This window comes from Coregonus clupeaformis, chromosome 24 (assembly GCF_020615455.1).
Source record: "Coregonus clupeaformis isolate EN_2021a chromosome 24, ASM2061545v1, whole genome shotgun sequence".
NCBI lineage: Eukaryota > Metazoa > Chordata > Actinopteri > Salmoniformes > Salmonidae > Coregonus > Coregonus clupeaformis.
The window spans coordinates 61,154,122-61,174,079 of NC_059215.1; the positions used below are offsets into that span (position 1 = coordinate 61,154,122).

Consider the following 19,958-nt stretch of genomic DNA (forward strand, 5'->3'; position numbering starts at 1 on the left):
ACTCACTCATTTTAGATGTATGTCACTAGATCATCATATGGTTTGGTGTTAATTTTATTGGTCTACTGAAACCAAACATCTAATGGAGTTTTTGTATTTTGTCAATACACTATATATTTTTTTAATCTCTTTGCCTCAAAACGCAGTTGTGTTTATTTTGAACTGAATGTGTCTTGCATGAGTATCCAGAGAGATGAAACAGCTAAAAGGTGTTACCTAGAGACCAAAAAGTCACATGGGTGTTTCTTTCTTACCTGACTGACCTCCAGCATCATAGAGTCACTTCCTGTGTGGCCCTAGGTCGTGATGGAAGGTTACTTTTCCACCTGTTCAAGCTTTCAGTGCATCGCCCACACAAACGTATCACTCCCTCCCTGTCTACCCCAGGATCAGGTGTCAGTGGCTGCCTCTGGTTGCCTCCCTAATGACACCCTATATCCTATTTAGTGCACTAGGTTACTTTTGACCAGAGCACTATGAGCCCTGGTCAAAATTAGTGCACTTTATAGAGAATAGGGTGTCATTTGGGACACAGTCTGTATAACCCCAATATCAAGTGTCAGTGACTAAAACAGGCTAAAACACGCAGAGTTCCCTCACTTCTCACTGTTACACCAGAGATTCATCTTCTGTTGTCATGACTGACAGGCTGAGCAATAACATCGTAAACCATCCCTTTTAATGTCCTTTCAGGAAATTACTATTTTTGGGTCATTGTCATTATGTAGCTGTTAGATATCATTGCAACTCAGACAACACCCTGATTTCTTAGCAGACCAAATCAGTGCGTGTGTGTGTGTGTGTGTGTCGTGCGTGTGTGTGTGTTTGAGTGAGAGAGAGAGAGAGAGAGAGAGAGAGAGAGAGAGACAGCGTGAGAGAGCGAGAGAGAGACAGAGAGAGAGAGAGAGTCCTCCGTTAGTGATGCTGCATGTGATTGATTCCAGGAAGATGAAGTTACAAGATCTGCCACAAGAGGGGGCTGCTCTATAATCACAGCGTGTGACACAAGAATCAGCCTCTCTCTCTGTCTGCTTGACCTCTTCATCGTGTTCTGACGTTACTAACATGTATTCCAGGAATACCTTTATCAGACAGTGTGTAGCCTATGTGTGGCTACTTAGTGTCCAGTGCTACATATCTTATCCAGTTCATAGAAATGTAGGAAGATACTGTAGCCTTTAATGGGGAAAGATGGAATGGAATTATTCCAAAAGTTTGACTAGTAATAAGTGATTATAAAGGATGATGGTCTCAGTTCTAAACAGTTACATTTCAGTCATTTAGCAGACGCTCTTATCCAGAGCGACTTACAGTTAGTGAATAAAAAATGTTATACTGCCCCCCCGTGGGAATCGAACCCACAACCCTGGCGTTGCAAACACCATGCTCTATCAACTGAGCTACATCCCTGCCGGCCATTCCCTCCCCTACCCTGGGCCAATTGTGCACCGCCCATGAGTCTCCCGGTCGCGGCCGGCTGCGAACCAGGATCTCTAGTGGCACAGTTAGCACTGCGATGCAGTGCCTTAGACCACTGCACCACTCAGGAGTGTGTATACCCTATATGGATGAAAATACCCTCAAATTAAAGCTCACAGTCTGCACTGTATCCCTTTCCGGCAGTCAGGTGACCTAGTGGGCTCATGGGGGGAATGTTATTCATATTGTTCAGAATTTGTTTATTAAATAATTATTTATTTAGAGCCTAAAACTTTGGGGTGGGGTGGGGGGGGGGGGGGTGCTAAGATTACATATAGAATTGTTTTAAGATGGTCATACTATGGATAATTTAGCTATTTGATTTGGAATTTTAGGACCCCTTTAGGTATAAAAATAAATAAATCAAAAAATATTGATTTTGGCCTTGACTACTAAAGCTCATTGAATAACACATTCATTACAAATATAGTATTTAACCCCTTTTTGGGGGTAGGCACAAAACCTTCAGACGAGTCCCGTGACACTTGTGGGGTTCGTAGATCAAAATGGAGAACACCACCGTGTTCGTGAGATAGAGTGGTCATAATAGTTTTTTTAGGTCAAACCGTTCGGATGCTACAGACGTTTTCGTGAGAAGACCGATTTTCGGGATGTCTCATGGTCTGACAAACACCGCTCTAGCTCTGCCACCTTTCACCGCAGAAGTATGATACTGGCATTACAATGGGCCTCAGGTCTCGTCACAGTATTTCTGTGCATTCAAATTGCCATCGATAAAATGCAATTGTGTTTGTTGTCCGCAGCTTATGCCTGCCCATACAATAACCCCACCACCACCATAGGGGCACTCTGTTCACAAAGTTGACATCAGCAAACCGCTCGCCCACACGACGCCATACACGTGATCTGAGGTTGTGAGGCCAGTTGGACGTGCCAAATTCTCTAAAACGACGTTGGAGGCGGCTTATGGTAGAGAAATGAACATTCAGTTCTCTGGCAACAGCTCTGGTGGACATCCCTGCAGTCAGCATGCCAATTGCACGCTCCCTCAAAACTTGAGACATCTGTGGCATTGTGTTGTGTGACAAAACTACCAAATTTAGAGTGGCCTTTTATTGTCCCCAGCACAAGGTGCATCTGTGTAATGATCATGCTGTTTAATCAGCTTCTTGATATGCCACACCTGTCAGGTGGATGGGATTATCTTGGCAAAGGAGAAATGCTCACTAACAGGGATGTACACACATTTTTGCCCAGAATTTGAGGAAAAATAAGGTTTTGGTGCATATGGAACATTTCTGGGATCTTTTATTTCTACACTGAAAATCCGGTGTTTCTATGTCAAAGAGCTTTGTTATATTTCAGTCTTCTGTGATGTATATAAAGTGTAATATTGGGATGCAAACTGAAAATGGAATACATTTCAACTCTATATCTGACATGATAGAGGTGTCTTCTTTTTTAAGCCCATAACCATGTGTGTGAGGTGTATACTTTTGTTTCAAAGTAGATTTGTTTAAGACTACCAAGAAACACTCTGTGTGACCCAGATTTAGCCCACTGCAGTAAAAGGTTATTAAAGACGGTCGAAAGATGCTAACATCCCACAACATCTCAACATGAACAACAACAACTGTAATATCTGAAAGCAACATTCTGTTTCCCAAAGAATTCAACCCAGCTTTGTATGAGACCAGACACTGAACCACTGCAGATCATTTCTAGACCCTGTCCCTCAGCTTTGCTAACTTAGCAGTTCTGTTCTAATACATGGGTGGGGACCCTCACCACATAGACAGAGCTTAGGCTGAGGCCCTCTGAATGATTCTGACAACAACAGTATGGATTAAGTGAAACACTTGTTCAGCAAAAATATGAATGAACGCCCAGGAAACCCCCATTGAGTGAACTTGAATCACATCCATTCATTTAACTTGAATGTGTCTGAGATTAGGACTACTATACAGCACCAGGCCTCACAGGGGTCAACAGGGCTGTGTTAAAGGGCCAATCAGCAGATGCTACATCCATTTTTGGACTTACAAATTAATTATATGTACCCATTGATTCTTGAAGAATATAACTTATAAATGCCTCATGAGCTTAGTTCAACTGTCGTACCCCATCAGAACGCAAATATATACTTGTTTTACTCCAATGTTTGTAAACAAAGTAAATGTAAACAAACTCTATATAGCCTCAAAACATGGTTAAAACTATAGTGTTGATATCATAGATGGTCAGTCCTTGCATCCATAGTTCTGTCTATGCATTTGAGAGTGGTTCCATTTCTCCAGACACATCCCACAGCTTTTTACCGAAAGGGGGGCGCAGAGTCTGTTTTGTTATTGTTTATACTGCTGATTGCCGCTTTAAACAGTGGTTCTGAAAGAAGGCCGATGAACTGAGAAAGGTGTGGCATATCTTGTTTTATAACATAGGAACAATGAACCTGTGTTTTATCATAAATGTAAATGATTAATTGGTGTTGTCTGTCAGTTCTTTAAATAATATACTTTTGTAGGTATTGGGCCTTATTCCTTTGGACTTTTATTTTGTCATACAGTTTATATGATCTTGACCTCGGCAATGCATCTAAAGATAAGATCACCTGAATCTTTTCTCAAAGACAAAGATCTGATTATATTCCAGCCCTCTATTTTTCATACGCTGCTCTTCCCATTAAAGACTGTAATAGCAGACGCAAGTATGCAGCACGCGCTTCACTGTTGATTTGGCGCTCAACGCACTAGGCAGGCTACTGCCGCTTGAGGAGCCTACCCCTATTCCTGAATCCTGCTCCGGTTCATGAGGACACCACTCCGGGTTTTTGTGTTCTCTTCCTTTAAAGCCCTCACCCTCTACTCTGGAGCAATGAAAAACTAGGACCGGGGAGGCCACGGAGGCAACCCACGATCATTGGGGCAGCGCGGATCCTTATATGCAGGCAGGCTGCGCCACGCTTCGGGAGGACGGACGGAGTAAGATCTCAGCAACGAAAGGATGGAGGGTCTGAAGGAGACATTGGGAACTTTGGATTGAGGAGAGGAGGGGACGAGGGACGGAAGAGCGCCCGAAGAACGACAGTTTTTTTCTTGGATATTTTTTGTCAGCTTTTTCTAGGAGGGATTTTGGATAATTTTTGCGGTTGATCAAAATGCCATTTGCCAAAAGGATTGTGGAACCTCAGTTACTGTGCAGGCTACCTATTCCAAATGACGAAGGCTCGCTCAACATTGAGGATCTGTGCTCCATCAATAATGTGGTGCTCTCCCGGACCTTGCGGCAGCTCTCCGACCTGGCCAAACATGCCTGCTCCCTATTTCAGGAGCTGGAGAACGAGATCATGTCCACCAACCAGAGGGTCTGGGTTCTGCAGAATAAAATTGGGAGGATCCAACAGACCGCCAGCGGTCTAGATCCCAAAAAGGAGGCAGTGCGTAAGTAGCCTACTACCATGACTAAAATGTCTAAATTGTACGCTTTGTTATAGAGTTGCGTCTGCTTCTGCAATGTGTGGGATTAGTGTTTATATTGCATTCATTCCGAGGCATCGCAGTGCGTTCAAGTCGTAAGGACGCGCACGCCTCGGTTTTCTCGGCGCCCGAGCCCACACTCGAATCTCTTCCACATTGAAATGTGTCACACGGATGCATGCGCACACCTGCATTGCACTGAGCTGGCCCTGATATTGTGAATATGTTATAACGAATCGAAAATAGGAATTTACGCCCACACAAACCCATTATTAGCTGTTTGGTGTTTCACATCTGTGCGTATTTTTCCCTTGACAGTTTTTTCAAATAATTTGATGTAGAATTTCTGCGCTCCGGAGAAGTCATGCCACAGAGGGGCGTGTAGTCTGCATTGGAATGGGCAGTGGTACCAGTGGCAGTATCCTCCACATCATCATCATCATCTCTTGTTAGTGACCTAGCCTGCATCTTATATAGCTGTGGTAGGAATGCGTAAAACGCAACATTCTATTATGGAAGTTTATGGAATAAATATGGAATGTTGAATATCGTTCTCAGAATGCAGTAGAATATTGTTGACACACATCATCCACCGCTAGAGCAAGCCCACCCTTTACAGCACAGCTCGTCCTAGCATTAATCATGAATTTATATGGAAATGGACATTACACAATTACAGTCCGAATATGAAGTCATGGATAGATAGTATATCGCTGGTAATTATGTCAGTTAGGATGATGATTAAACACAGAAAATTGTTCTATGGATGGATGCATTTGGGAAGAAACACAGTGGCCTCAATTGGAGGGACTGCAAGCCCATAGAACTGAATAGGCTAGATGTTGATTTGGATATATTGTTGTTCTATGTATTATTTGATGGCCCTTTTACATCATATGGTGTAGTAGATAGTGAATGGTAGGTATCTTGCTCTGACCTTATGCATCTATAGGCTGTCTGAAAATTGTTCCTGCAAAGCAGCATAACGTGGATTCATTCCCATAACCTCCCCTTCTATTTCCACTGAACTAAACAACATTATAAAGCCTCAGGCTAAATGAAGGGGAAACACAAGACTCCATCTTTAAAATTCATTTCAGTCATCCACCCTGGCTTTTTCCCTCTTCCCTCTCTTCCCTTTTCTCTCTCTTCTCCCTCCCTCTCTCCCTCTCTCTTCCTGGAGCCACGGCAGTCAGTGTAATGCAAGCCATGGTTTAGTTACGTAAGGCAAAGGGAGACACAGTCACATATTCCACTAGCTGAGATGTGATGGTGATGTTGTAGCCGAGAAATGGTAGTGCTACTGCTGTTGCTGTGAATCATCATGGAGTATTTTGTGAGAGAGAGAGAGGGAGAGGGAGAGAGCGAGAACGAGAGGGAGTGAGAGAGAGAGCGAGAGGGAGTGAGAGAGAGAGCGAGAGAGGGGGGGGATAGAGTCCAACTCTGGTGTAGATGGATGGATGCAGTGATGATGATGTGGTCTGGGTTTGGCTGTAGGGAGGCAGGCTGCTAGCTGACACTGGGCAGCAGCATGGCTAAACCAAGCCGGTAACAGGATGAAGGGACGATTGTCAATGGCTGGATTTGAGGGCCGAGGATGATGAGGATCGCTCCTCTCCAGTGTTGATGTTAAACTGATCCCTGGCTCTCTGGGATGCTGTGTTCAAAGAAATGTAATAGCTAGAACAGGAAAAAGCCTCAGGCCATTGCAATTGGCTTGAATGGGGATTCCTGTTCTAGTAGGCCTAATTCTATTTCTATGCCTGTTAAGCATGCATCTCACTGACTTTACTGTCCAATGCAAATGAATGGGGCTGGGAATCTAGACTAGAGACTATTTATTTCTATCTATTTCTAGCCCACTGATCTGATCTGAAATGTTTTGAGTTTAATAATTTGTTGGTTATTAGCAGGTGCTCAAACTGTTTGCAAAAAATAACTTGACTGTGTAGAAAATAAATAACTTTCAAATGTAGCTACTCTGGCCTGAAGTGGACCTCTTCGCTGACACTGACGCTTAGTTAGCCATAGCCAGTTGAAGTTTCATACGATGATTACCCTTATCGTCGGTGATGGCCCGGCCTTCTATAACTCCATCTCCACAGAGATGGTGGGTAACCTGGCTTGTCATACTAGTATTTCCAAACCAGTTTGGTTTGAGGCTGAGGCTGAATGGTGATATTTGTGAGCGTGGTGAGGCTGGGGTTAGTTAGACTCACGGCCAGGGAAACCTCCTGAGTGGCGCAGCTGTCTAAGGCACTGCATCTCAGTGCTAGAGGCGTCACTACAGACCCTGGTTCGATTAGGAGTCCCATTGGGTGGCACACAATTGACCCAGCGTTGGCCGGGGTAGGCCGTCATTGTAAATAAGAATTTGTTCTTAACTGACTTGCCTAGTTAAATAAAGGTTAAAAAATATATAAAATAAATAAAAATAAATAAACAATTTAAAATGTATGACATTCCTGGGAGTGTGTAGACTAACATTTTTGCATTACCATATCATTTTTGATGTTCTCTATAGTTATGTACTTGAAAATGTATCAATTGACCAATTCGGCACATTTGGGCAGACTTGATACAAAACAGTCCAGTATTGCAACGCTTCACTGGATCAATCTGAAACTTTGCGCGCACACTGCTGCCATCTAGTGGCCAAAATCGAAATTGCGCCTAAACTGCAATATTATATTGTGGCCTTTCTCTTGCATTTCAAAGATGATGGAACAAAAAAATAACATAGAAAGCACATGTTTTTTTGTTTGTATTATCTTTTACCAGATCTAATGTGTTATATTCTCCTACATTAATTTCACATTTCCACAAACTTCAAAGTGTTTCCTTTCAAATGGTATCAAGAATATGCATATCCTTGCTTCAGATCCTGAGCTACAGGCATTTAGATTTAGGTATGTCATTTTTGGCGGAAATTGGAAAAAAAGGGTCCGATCCTTAAGAGGTTAAAAATGAAATAAAACACAACCAGCCCAGACAGGCCAGACCGTCTCTCTGCTTCTCCACAGGGGAGGGGAGGGGCATGTAAAGGCATCAAGGCCTGACCTGACCCCCCGTGGCTCCCTGACCCCCTGGCCTCTTAGCCCGAGAAGGGAGTAGTTTCACTATGAATTCTACTCAAGGAGAACTCAGAAGAGAGTAGTTTCAGTAGTTTACAGTATGCCATTCATTCATGTGTGCCATTAGTACCAGGCATGCTGTTGCTGGTGTTCCTCAGTTCTTAGTTCCATCCACTACCAGCCATGCTGTTGCTGGTGTTCCTCAGTTCTTAGTTCCATCCACTACCAGCCATGCTGTTGCTGGTGTTCCTCAGTTCTTAGTTCCATCCACTACCAGCCATGCTGTGGCTGGTGTTCCTCAGTTCTTAGTTCCATCCACTACCAGCCATGCTGTTGCTGGTGTTCCTCAGTTCTTAGTTCTCTGAACTGAAAGGTTTCTTAATGATTTCCTCCTGTCTAAACTAAAGACAACTGACCCTGAGGGGGGGCTAGGTACACACACACACAAACACAAGCACACATGCGCACGCACACACACACACACACACACACAAACTCCTGGTGCTCTTTGAGAGGTCAGCCAGGTGAATAAGACACCCTGAGGCCTGAGGGATACATCCTAAAGAACAGAATGGACAGATTGTTCACGGATCAGTTGTGCTCTTGACAAAAAGTACAAATTGTTCAGGGATCAGTTGTGCTCTTGACAGAAAGGACAGATTGTTCAGGGATCAGTTGTGCTCTTGACAGAAAGGACAGATTGTTCAGGGATCAGTTATGCTCTTGACAGAATGGACAGATTGTTCATGGATCAGTTGTGCTCTTGACAGAATGGACAGATTGTTCATGGATCAGTTGTGCTCTTGACAGAAAGGACAGATTGTTCAGGGATCAGTTGTGCTTTTGACAGAAAGGACAGATTGTTCAGGGATCAGTTATGCTCTTGATAGAAAGGACAGATTGTTCAGGGATCAGTTGTACTCTTGACAGAAAGGACAGATTGTTCATGAATCAGTTGTGCTCTTGACAGAAAGGACAGCTTGTTCATGGATCAGTGGTGCTCTTGACAGAAAGGACAGATTGTTCAGGGATCAGTTGTGCTCTTGACAGAATGGACAGATTGTTCATGGATCAGTTGTGCTCTTGACAGAATGGACAGATTGTTCATGGATCAGTTGTGCTCTTGACAGAAAGGACAGATTGTTCATGGATCAGTTGTGCTCTTGACAGAAAGGACAGATTGTTCATGGATCAGTGGTGCTCTTGACAGAAAGGACAGATTGTTCAGGGATCAGTTGTGCTCTTGACAGAATGGACAGATTGTTCATGGATCAGTTGTGCTCTTGACAGAATGGTCAGATTGTTCATGGATCAGTTATGCTCTTGACAGAATGGACAGATTGTTCATGGATCCGTTGTGCTCTTGACAGAAAGGACAGCTTGTTCATGGAGCAGTGGTGCTCTTGACAGAAAGGACAGATTGTTCAGGGATCAGTTGTGCTCTTGACAGAATGGACAGATTGTTCATGGATCAGTTGTGCTCTTGACAGAATGGACAGATTGTTCATGGATCAGTTGTGCTCTTGACAGAAAGGACAGATTGTTCATGGATCAGTTGTGCTCTTGACAGAAAGGACAGATTGTTCATGGATCAGTGGTGCTCTTGACAGAAAGGACAGATTGTTCAGGGATCAGTTGTGCTCTTGACAGAATGGACAGATTGTTCATGGATCAGTTGTGCTCTTGACAGAATGGTCAGATTGTTCATGGATCAGTTATGCTCTTGACAGAATGGACAGATTGTTCATGGATCCGTTGTGCTCTTGACAGAAAGGACAGATTGTTCAGGGATCAGTTGTGCTCTTGAAAGAAAGGACAGATTGTTCATGAATCAGTTGTGCTCTTGACAGAAAGGACAGATTGTTCATTGATCAGTTGTGCTCTTGACAGAAAGGACAGATTGTTCATGGATCAGTTGTGCTCTTGACAGAAAGGACAGATTGTTCATGGATCAGTGGTGCTCTTGACAGAAAGGTAGGATTGTTCATGGATCAGTTGTGCTCTTGACAACATTGCCTTAAAAGGGCCAGTCAGCCCCTAAGGTGGAGGTGTGGACTTTTTCATACACATTTTACATTTTAGTCATTTAGCACTAAACTATGTGTGTTTCTCTCCAGTATGTACCCTAGTGATTGATACAACGTTCATTGTCCAGAGGATGGGTTAGTGTCATACATTTCATAATCATGTAGGCATACCTTTACAGTGCTATGTTTGAGTGTTGATGAATAAGCCACATTGAACTACATTACTGTTATTTTTTAAAGATTATTTACAGCATGTGTAACTACTACTTGAGGAGAGGTGGTGGGGCCCCGTGTAGCTCAGTTGGTAGAGCATGGCGCTTGCAACGCCAGGGTTGTGGGTTCGTTTCCCACGGGGGGCCAACTGTAAGTTGCTCTGGATAAGAGCGTCTGCTAAATGACTAAAATGTAAATGTAAAATGTGATTAACTTCACTATGATCCTCATTTGATCTGGTCACAAGAGTGCAATATGGTGTAGCATAGAGAGCCATGAGTTCTCCTCTCTACTCTGGCCATCATGTCATTGGCTACCCTGTGTGAATCAGAATGACGCATGACTGTGTTTTTCACAGCGGTAATCTAATCCATGAGAATCAACAAGCATTTGGGATCTCAGCTCAGGAGCCCTACCGTACATGATATACACTGTAGATAATCTGATTGGCTTTCTCAAAGGCACAGTCTATAAGAGTTCCTGTTGTTCAATGGTCATTTCAGTAATATGTGACCCCTCATCTCTTTTCGGTCTTATGTTCCAAAATTTGAAATGGTGTTTTTGACATTGGATAAAATAACAATGGGAAAGCAATAATACTTTGAAAGTTGATACACTTTTGAGAAATGGCCCTTGAAAAGTTTTGGTTAAGTTTTTACACTTCTTTGTTCACACCCATTCAGCATTGTTCACACCCTCTTAAGCCTTAGCCCCACCCATCTGTTTAAGGAGTCACATGTGAGGCCATGTGCTAAACAGAGTGAGTAAGGTAGTGTAGTAAACAACCAAATATTTCAAGACTAAAAGTGGTGAAAGTAGTAGCCTACAATAAGGAAAACTCCAGGTAAAAATACACTTTATAAAGAATGTTAGATCAATAAAAGTAGTGCCAATCATGTTGGTGGTAAATTAAATAATCAAAAGATGTGTTGTTTATGCTTTAGAGTGCCTTCAGAAAGTATTCACACCCCTTGACTTTTTCCACATGTTGTTGTGTTAAAGCCCGTATTTAAAATGGATTAAATTGAGATTGTTTTGGGCACTGGCCTACACACAATACCCCATAATGTCAAAGTGGAATTGTGTTTAGATTTTTTTTTTTTATTAATTACAAATGAAAAGCTGAAATATCTTGAGTCAATAATTATTCAACTCCTTTGTTATGGCAAGCCTAAATAAGTTCAGGAGTAAAAATGTGCTTAACAAGTCACATAATAAGTTGCATGGACTCACTCTGTTTGCAGTTATAGTGTTTAACATGATTTTTCAATGACTGGCTCATCTCTGTACCCCACACATACAATTATCTGTAAGGTCCCTCAGTCGAGCAGTGAAAGACCAGGGAGGTTTTCCAATGTCTCGCAAAGAAGGGCACCTATTGGTAGATGGGTATTTTAAAAAAGCAGACATTGAATATCCCTTTGAGCATGGAGAAGTTATTAATGACTCTTTGGATGGTGTATCAATACACCCGGTTACTACAAAGATACAGGCGTCTTTCCTAACTCAGTTGCTGGAGAGGAAGGAAACCGCTCAGGGATTTCACCATGATGCCAATGGTGACTTTAAAACAGTTACAGAGTTTAATGGCTGTGATAGGAGAGAACTGAGGATGGGTCAACAGCATTGGAGTTACTCCACAATACTAACCTAAATGACAGAGTGAAAAGAAGGAAACTCCATGGCCTGCATACACCCATGTCACCCATTGAGCATGTTTGCGATGCTCTGGATCGACTGGATTGAATTGACTGATTTCCTTATAATCGTTGACATTTTTGCATGTTACATTTATATTTTTGTTCAGTGTAGCAATGCAAACGGCTTTCTGAGATATGAACAATATTACTACACATATCATACACGTAGCTAGCTAGCAAGCCAGCCAGCTAACATTAGCTAGCTAGCTAACAGTACACTTTAACTTGCAATGAAAATTACTTTAGAAACGTATCATATCTGAAAATATAGCTAGACTCTTACCCGTATACATGGATGAATGCTTCACGGCCATGGTTACCCTTAGTTTGAAGATGTAATCCGGAGACAAGTCTTTTATACAACAGCCTTCTGTGTTCTCTTTTCGACTCCCTCCGCATTTGCAATCAAACTCGGCTTCCACAGGGCATTCCACTGATTTCAAAACTCTGTCAATTTCTTCCGTGACAACAACACTGTTGATCTCCATTTCTTCCCCATCGCTGTCATCAGAAGACTCTACAAATGTCTGGTTCAATGAAAATGTTTTTACTTAAATCAGGGATTTCCTCATCATCTGATTCATTTTCAGAGTCAGAGAGAGTCAACATGGCACGATCGTCCTCCAGAAAGTAGTCCATCACAACTTTTTCTCCACTGATCTTTGTCAATAGCGCCTGCTAAATTGAGGGCAGCAATGTGGTTGAGAGCAGTAGCAACTCTTTTGCAGTTCTCCGTGGCTATAGCTTGTTTTTAAAACCCAGTAGCAAGCATTATCTGAGCAGGTCATGTTATAGACAGAAGCCTGCGACATGCCAGACCAATCAGAACTAATCTCTCGGCATGTCCAGCCCATCCATTATCTCAGCCAATCATGGTTAGCAGGAAGGTTCCTGATATTGACAGATGACATACCAGTTTGTTATTAAGGCACATTAAAGTTCACATGTTCAAGAAGGCATTTCTGAAAAACGATAATGCATTTTGATTTTGAAAAATGCCTCTCCTGTGAAGCAGTGACGTTCGTCATACGCCCAGCTTTCTGAAAAGGGTCATATATGTACTAACGAATTGGTTCTTGAAGAATATAACTTACTACAACTCTCTTACCTGATCAAAACCCAAAATCTGTATGGCTTAAAAATATGTTTACAACACGATAATGTGGAGCAGGGTCAGGCTGTTGAAATTGCAGATTGTGCCTTTAAAATGAGAGGTCTGTTACATAGTGGCCACGTTGTTCAACCCCTAAATAGCATGTTGTAGCCCTGACAAGCCAGCCAGCTACCTAGGTGTTGGTGAGATGAGGAAGTGGGTCACAGGAAGCAGCAGTGGAGAGAGGGAGCAAGAGAGAGGGAGAGAGAGAGAGATGACACCACCCCCTCCTTACAGACACAGCACAGGAACAGTACAGACATGCACTGCAGCGTCTCTTCTCCCTCTCTCTCCCTCGTTCCCTCGCTTACTCTCTACACTACACATGGCTAAGAAAAGGAGGTAGATAGCTTTGTCTTTTCTCTATCTATTTCTCTCTCTTTCACTCTCTCTCTCTCTCTCTCTCTCTCTCTCTCTCTCTCTCTCTCTCTCTCTCTCTCTCAATCTCTCTCTCTCTCTCTCAATCTCTCTCTCTCTCTGCCCCCCCCTCTCTTTTCTCTCTCTCTCCTATCTGTCCTATCTGTCTGTCTGTATAAGGCTAGAGAATGCCTACAGACTGATAATAAAGCAGACTGTCAATATCTCATCTCTATTGTTGCGTGAATAGGTGGAATTACAACGCTAAGTGTTAATATGTCATCTCTGTTGTGTGAATAGGGGGAATTCCAGGATGTTATGCACTGACTGCCTTCCCTTCCTGTGAACTCTACTGTACAACTACTCACATAGATCCTATTAAATGAGTTATAGTATCTCATTCTATGGAACTACTAGCCTGGAAACCAAGCAGAATATCACTCTCTTGAAATGGAATAGGGGTGCAATATTGAGGTTTGATTCCAGGCTTACAGTGCCTTCAGAAAGTATTCACACCCCTTGACTTTTCCCACATTTTGTTGTTGTCACGATCGTTGACTGAAGACACGGACCAAGGCGCAGCGTGATAAGCGTACATACTTTTATTAACGTACTTAACGACAAAAACAACAAACAAACGATACGTGAAGTCCTGAGGTTATAACACAACAAACCTTTACGGATCAAGATCCCACAAAGACTAGTGCAAAACAGGCTGCCTAAGTATGGTCCCCAATCAGAGACAACGAGCTACAGCTGCCTCTGATTGGGAACCACCCTGGCCAACATAGATCAAACGATCTAGAACAAAAACATAGAAAAACTAAACATAGCAAATCCAAACCCTGGCTCAACATTTAAGAGTCCCCAGAGCCAGGGCGTGACAGTTGTGTTACAGCCTGAATTTAAAATGTATTACATTTTTATTTTGTGTCACTGGCCTACACACAATAACCCATAATGCCAAAGTAGAATTATGTTTTTTTGAAATGTTTACCAATTAATTAAAAATGGAAATCTGAAATGTCTTCTGTCAATAAGTATTCAACCCCATTGTTATGGCAAGCCTAAATAAGTTCAGGAGTAAAAATGTGCTTAACAAGTCACATAATAAGTTGCATGGACTCACTCTGTGTGCAATAATAGTGTTTAACATGACTTTTGAATGACTGCCTCATCTCTGTACCCCACAAATAAAACTATCTGTAAGGTCTCTCAGTCGAGCAGTTAATTTCAAACACAGATTTAACCACAAAGTTGTATCAACTTTGCCTCGCAAAGAAGGGGACCTATTGGTAGATGGGTAAAAATACAATAAAAAGCAGACATTGAATATCGAGAGAGAGAGAGAGAGAGAGAGAGAGAAAAGAGGGGGGGGGGAGAGAAAAGGTGGGGGGGGAGAGAGAGCGAGAAAAAGAGAGAGAAGCATGGTGAAGAGCATGGTGAAGTTATTAATTACACTTTGGATGGTGTCACTACACAGATACAGGCGTCCTATCTAACTCAGTTGCCGGAGAGGAAGGAAACCGCTCAGGGATTTCACCATGAGGTCAATGGTTACTTTAAAACAGTTACAGAGTTTAATGGCTGTGATAGGAAAAAAACGGAGGATTGATCAAGAACATTGTAGTTACTCCACAATACTAACCAATATTAACCTAAATGACAGAGTGAAAAGAAGGAAACCTGTACAGAATAAAAAATATTCTTAAACATGCATCCTGTTTGCAATAAGGCACTAAAGTAAAACTGCAATAAAGGTGGCAAAGAAATTAACTTCATGTCCTGAATGCAAAGTGTTATGTTTGGGGCAAATCCAACACAACACAACACATCACTGAGTACCACTCTTCATATTTTCAAGCAGGGTGGTGGCTGCATCATGTTATGGGTATGCTTGTCATTGGCAAGGACTAGGGAGTTTTTTAGGATAAAAATAAACGGAATAGAGCTAAGCACAGGCAAAATCCTAGAGGAAAACCTGGTTCATTCTGCTTTCCAACAGACACTGGAAGACAAATTCACCTTTCAGCAGGATAATAACCTTAAACACAAGGCCAAATATACACTGGAGTTGCTTACCAAGACAACATGACATGTTCCTGAGTGGCCTAGTTACAGTTTTGACTTAAATTGGCTTGAAAATCTATGGCAAGACTTGAAAATGGCTGTCTTGCCATGATCAACAACCAACTTGACAGAGCTTGTTGAATTGTAAAAAGAATAATGTGCAAATATTGTGCAATCCAGGTGTGCAAAGCTCTTAGAGACTTACCCAGAAAGGCTCAGCTGTAATCGCTGCCATGATTCTAACATGTATTGACTCAGGGGTGTGAATACTTATGTAAATTCGATATTTCTGTATTTCATTTTAAATAAATTGGCAAAGAAAATTAAAAACATGTCTTCACTTTCTCATTATGGGGAATTGTGTGTAGATGGGTGCATTTTTAAAATGTATTTAATCCATTTTGAATTCAGGCTGAAACAACAAAATGTGGAATAAGTCAAGGGGTATGAATACTTTCTGAAGGCCTTGTAGTTAGGCCTGCTTTGGATGGCTGGATGGCTATGGGAAGGGGGAGGGGATAAGAGGGAGGAGTAGGGAGGGAGGTTTAGACTTTCAACTGATACCTGTTTTCATTTTGTCCAACTCTTTAATCATACTGTATTTCAAGGGGCCTGTAAGGTGTAATTGATGGAGTCAGTCTGGAGAATGTCTGAGTTTAGTTTCTTCTCAGTCGTCTGGCCTGAGGAGAGGAGGAGGAGGTAGACCCAGAGGAGTGTCATGTTACTATATGGAGGCTGGAACTTAACTTACAACATCCTAGCAGTAGTAGTAGCAGTAGTAGTAGTAGTAGCAGTAGTAGTAGTAGTAGTAGAAGCAGTAGTAGTAGCAGTAGTAGTAGTAGCAGTAGTAGTAGTAGTAGTAGTAGTAGTAGTAGTAGTAGTAGTAGTAGTAGTAGTAGCAGTAGTAGTAGCAGCAGCAGTAGTAGTAGTAGTAGTAGTAGCAGTAGTAGTAGTAGCAGTAGCAGTAGAAGTAATTGCAGTAGTAGTATCAGTAGTAGTAGTAGTAGTAGTAGTAGTAGTAGTAGTAGTAGTAGTAGTAGTAATAGTAGCAGCAGTAGTAGTAGTAGTAGTAGTAGTAGTAGTAGTAGTAGCAGTGTAGTAGTAGTAGAAATAGTAATAGTAGTAGTAGTAGTAGTTTCTTGTTCTCAGGAGGATAGTTCAGAGCGTCTCCTCTTCTCTATCTGTAGCTTCAAGTCTTGATTCGTCGGCTCGGCAGTGTATAGCAGTATCCCACTGGGCACACGCTGATTGAATCAACTTTGTTTCCACGTAATTTCAATGAAATTACGTCTGAACCAACGTGGAATAGTTGTTGAATTGACGTGTGTGCCCAGTGGGATGGCTATACCACTCAGATGTTTACCGGTGTATGTCATACATCGATAGAATCAATTATTCAATCTAGTTGACATCGGTAAGGTTTTCTCTGTCATCTCTGCTTCTCTCATGCAGCAGACGTTTAGGGATCAGGGAGAAAATGCAATAACTCAAAAAAACTAAACTGGAAAGATTAGGCCCTAAATCTTAGGCTTATGCACTTACGGGAGATAAAAATAACTTCAGAAAAAACTAAATGTAGGCTATAGGTATGAATTGCACAAGAAACATTTACAGATTAGTTATGCATCATTTTCTCTTCATTCAACCCGCCCGACACCCACCCGCCCTTCAACCACACAATATTTCATGAACCTAAACCCACCCGCCCCGTAGATATAATCGCGGGGACTGTGGGTTATGAGTCAACCTGCGCATCACTAATCCCTATAGTTTGAATCAAGAGGTCTCCACTCACATCATCAATCAAGTGGGGAGGGGGGATACCTGTGGTTCCACTACCCCAGTTAGGGTGGCCAGATGTGGGGAGGGGTTGTAGTAAAAGCCTGCCCCCCCACGGCTCTCCTGGCTTTCTCTCTTATCAGACAACAACTCTTCTCACAGCATCACATGGAGGCTTTCACAGCTCTCTGATAAGGTGAAGCATTTACACTCACACTCACACACATACACACACACACACACAGCAACTGATTCGACACACACACACATACAAAAACACACACACAGAAACTGTTACCAGACCTCCCAACGTGTTATACTCCTCTCCTCCCCAGTCACCTGGCTAGTGATGAGGTGATGTCACTGTTCTGGGTTCACACAAGTACAAGCCTGTTATATTAGGCTTTATTAATCTGTTATAGAAGACCATTCATAACCATTCATAGACCATTCATAACCGTTCATAGACCATTCATAACCATTCATAGACCATTCATAACCATTCATAGACCATACAAAATGCATCTTGTTAAAAAATTTTTTATGATTAATATTTTTTTACTGAATAACTGTTAGTAGTTTTACAGTTTATAAGAATTTGTGATAGATCATTAATAACCTAAAAAATATGAAATCCTGACACCAGATTTGAAATATGAAATCCTGACACTCAATTGAAATGCACGACTATTTGTAGATTACTGTGTTATTCAGACAGCGAGAGACAGACAGAGAGAGAGAGAGAGAGAGAGAGAGAGAGAGAGAGAGAGAAAGTGTGAGAGAGAGAGAGAGAGTGATAGAGAGACAGAGAGGGGGAGTGTATGTGTGTGTGTGTGTGTGTGTGAGAGAGAGAGAGAGAGAGAGAGAGACCTGGGCCCTGACAGTAAATCTCAGTAAGACAAAAATAATGGTGTTCCAAAAAAGGTCCAGTTGCCAGGACCACAAATACAAATTCCATCTAGACACCGTTGCCCTAGAGCACACAAAAAACTATACATACCTCGGCCTAAACATCAGCGCCACAGGTAACTTCCACAAAGCTGTGAACGATCTGAGAGACAAGGCAAGAAGGGCCTTCTATGCCATCAAAAGGAACATAAAATTTGACATACCAATTAGGATCTGGCTAAAAATACTTGAATCAGTTATAGAACCCATTGCCCTTTATGGTTCTGAGGTCTGGGGTCCGCTCACCAACCAAGAATTCACAAAATGGGACAAACACCAAATTGAGACTCTGCATGCAGAATTCTGCAAAAACATCCTCCGTGTACAACGTAAAACACCAAATAATGCATGCAGAGCAGAATTAGGCCAATACCCGCTAATTATCAAAATCCAGAAAAGAGCCGTTAAATTCTATAACCACTTAAAAGGAAGCGATTCCCAAACCTTCCATAACAAAGCCATCACCTACAGAGAGATGAACTTGGAGAAGAGTCCCCTAAGTAAGCTTGTCCTGGGGCTCTGTTCACAAACACAAACAGACCCCACACAGCCCCAGGACAACAACAACAACAACACAACTAGACCCAACCAAATCATGAGAAAACAAAAAGAGAATTACTTGACACATTGGAAAGAACAAACAAAAAAACAGAGCAAACTAGAATGCTATTTGGCCCTAAACAGAGAGTACACAGTGGCAGAATACTTGACCACTGTGACTGACCCAAACTTAAGGAAAGCTTTGACTATGTACAGACTCAGTGAGCATAGCCTTGCTATTGAGAAAGGCCGCCGTAGGCAGACCTGGCTCTCAAGAGAAGACAGGCTATGTGCACACTGCCCACAAAATGAGGTGGAAACTGAGCTGCACTTCCTAACCTCCTGCCAAATGTATGACCATATTAGAGACACATATTTCCCTCAGATTACAGCGATCCACAAAGAATTCGAAAACAAACCCAATTTTGATAAACTTCCTTATCTACTGGGTGAAAAACCACAGTGTGCCATCACAGCTGCAAGATTTGTGACCTGTTGCCACAAGAAAAGGGCAACCAGTGAAGAACAAACACCATTGTAAATACAACCCATATTTATGTTTATTTATTTTCCCATTTGTACTTTAACTATTTGCACATTGTTACAACACTGTATATATACATAATATGACATTTGAAATGTCTTTATTCTTTTGAAACTTCTGAGTGTAATGTTTACTGTTAATATTTATTGTTTATTTCACTTTTGTTTACTATCTACTTCACTTGCTTTGGCAATGTTAACACACGTTTCCCATGCCAATAAAGCCCTTAAATTGAAATTGAATTGAATTGAATTGAGAGAGAGAGAGAGAGAGAGAGAATGAGAAAGTGTGAGAGAGAGAGAGAGTGATAGAGAGACAGAGAGGGGAAGTGTATGTGTGAGAGAGAGAGAGAGAGAGAGAGAGAGAGAGAGGGGGGGAAGTGTGTGTGAGAGAGAGCGTGATAGAGCGAGAGAGAGAGGAAGTGTGAGAGAGAGAGAGAGAGAGAGAGAGAGAGAGAGAGAGAGAGAGAGGAAGTGTGAGAGAGAGAGAGAGAGAGATAGAGAGAATGAGAAAGTGTGTGAGAGAGAGAGAGAGAGTGATAGAGAGAGACAGAGAGGGGAAGTGTATGTGTGAGAGAGAGAGAGAGAGAGAGAGAGAGAGAGAGAGAGAGAGGGGGGGAGTGTGTGTGAGAGAGAGA

General features: G+C 42.1%; 1 protein-coding gene across 1 annotated transcript in view; it reads left to right on the forward strand.

Annotated features, from left to right (window-relative positions):
• Positions 1 to 4,344: 4,344 nt before the first annotated feature.
• nhsb (Nance-Horan syndrome b (congenital cataracts and dental anomalies)) overlaps positions 4,345 to 19,958 on the forward strand; it is a 117,578-nt gene continuing 101,964 nt past the window's right edge. Inside the window, 1 exon segment of the mRNA XM_045206945.1 lies at positions 4,345 to 4,880. Within this exon segment, the coding sequence (XP_045062880.1) occupies positions 4,598 to 4,880 (283 nt within the window). The 5' untranslated portion in view covers positions 4,345 to 4,597.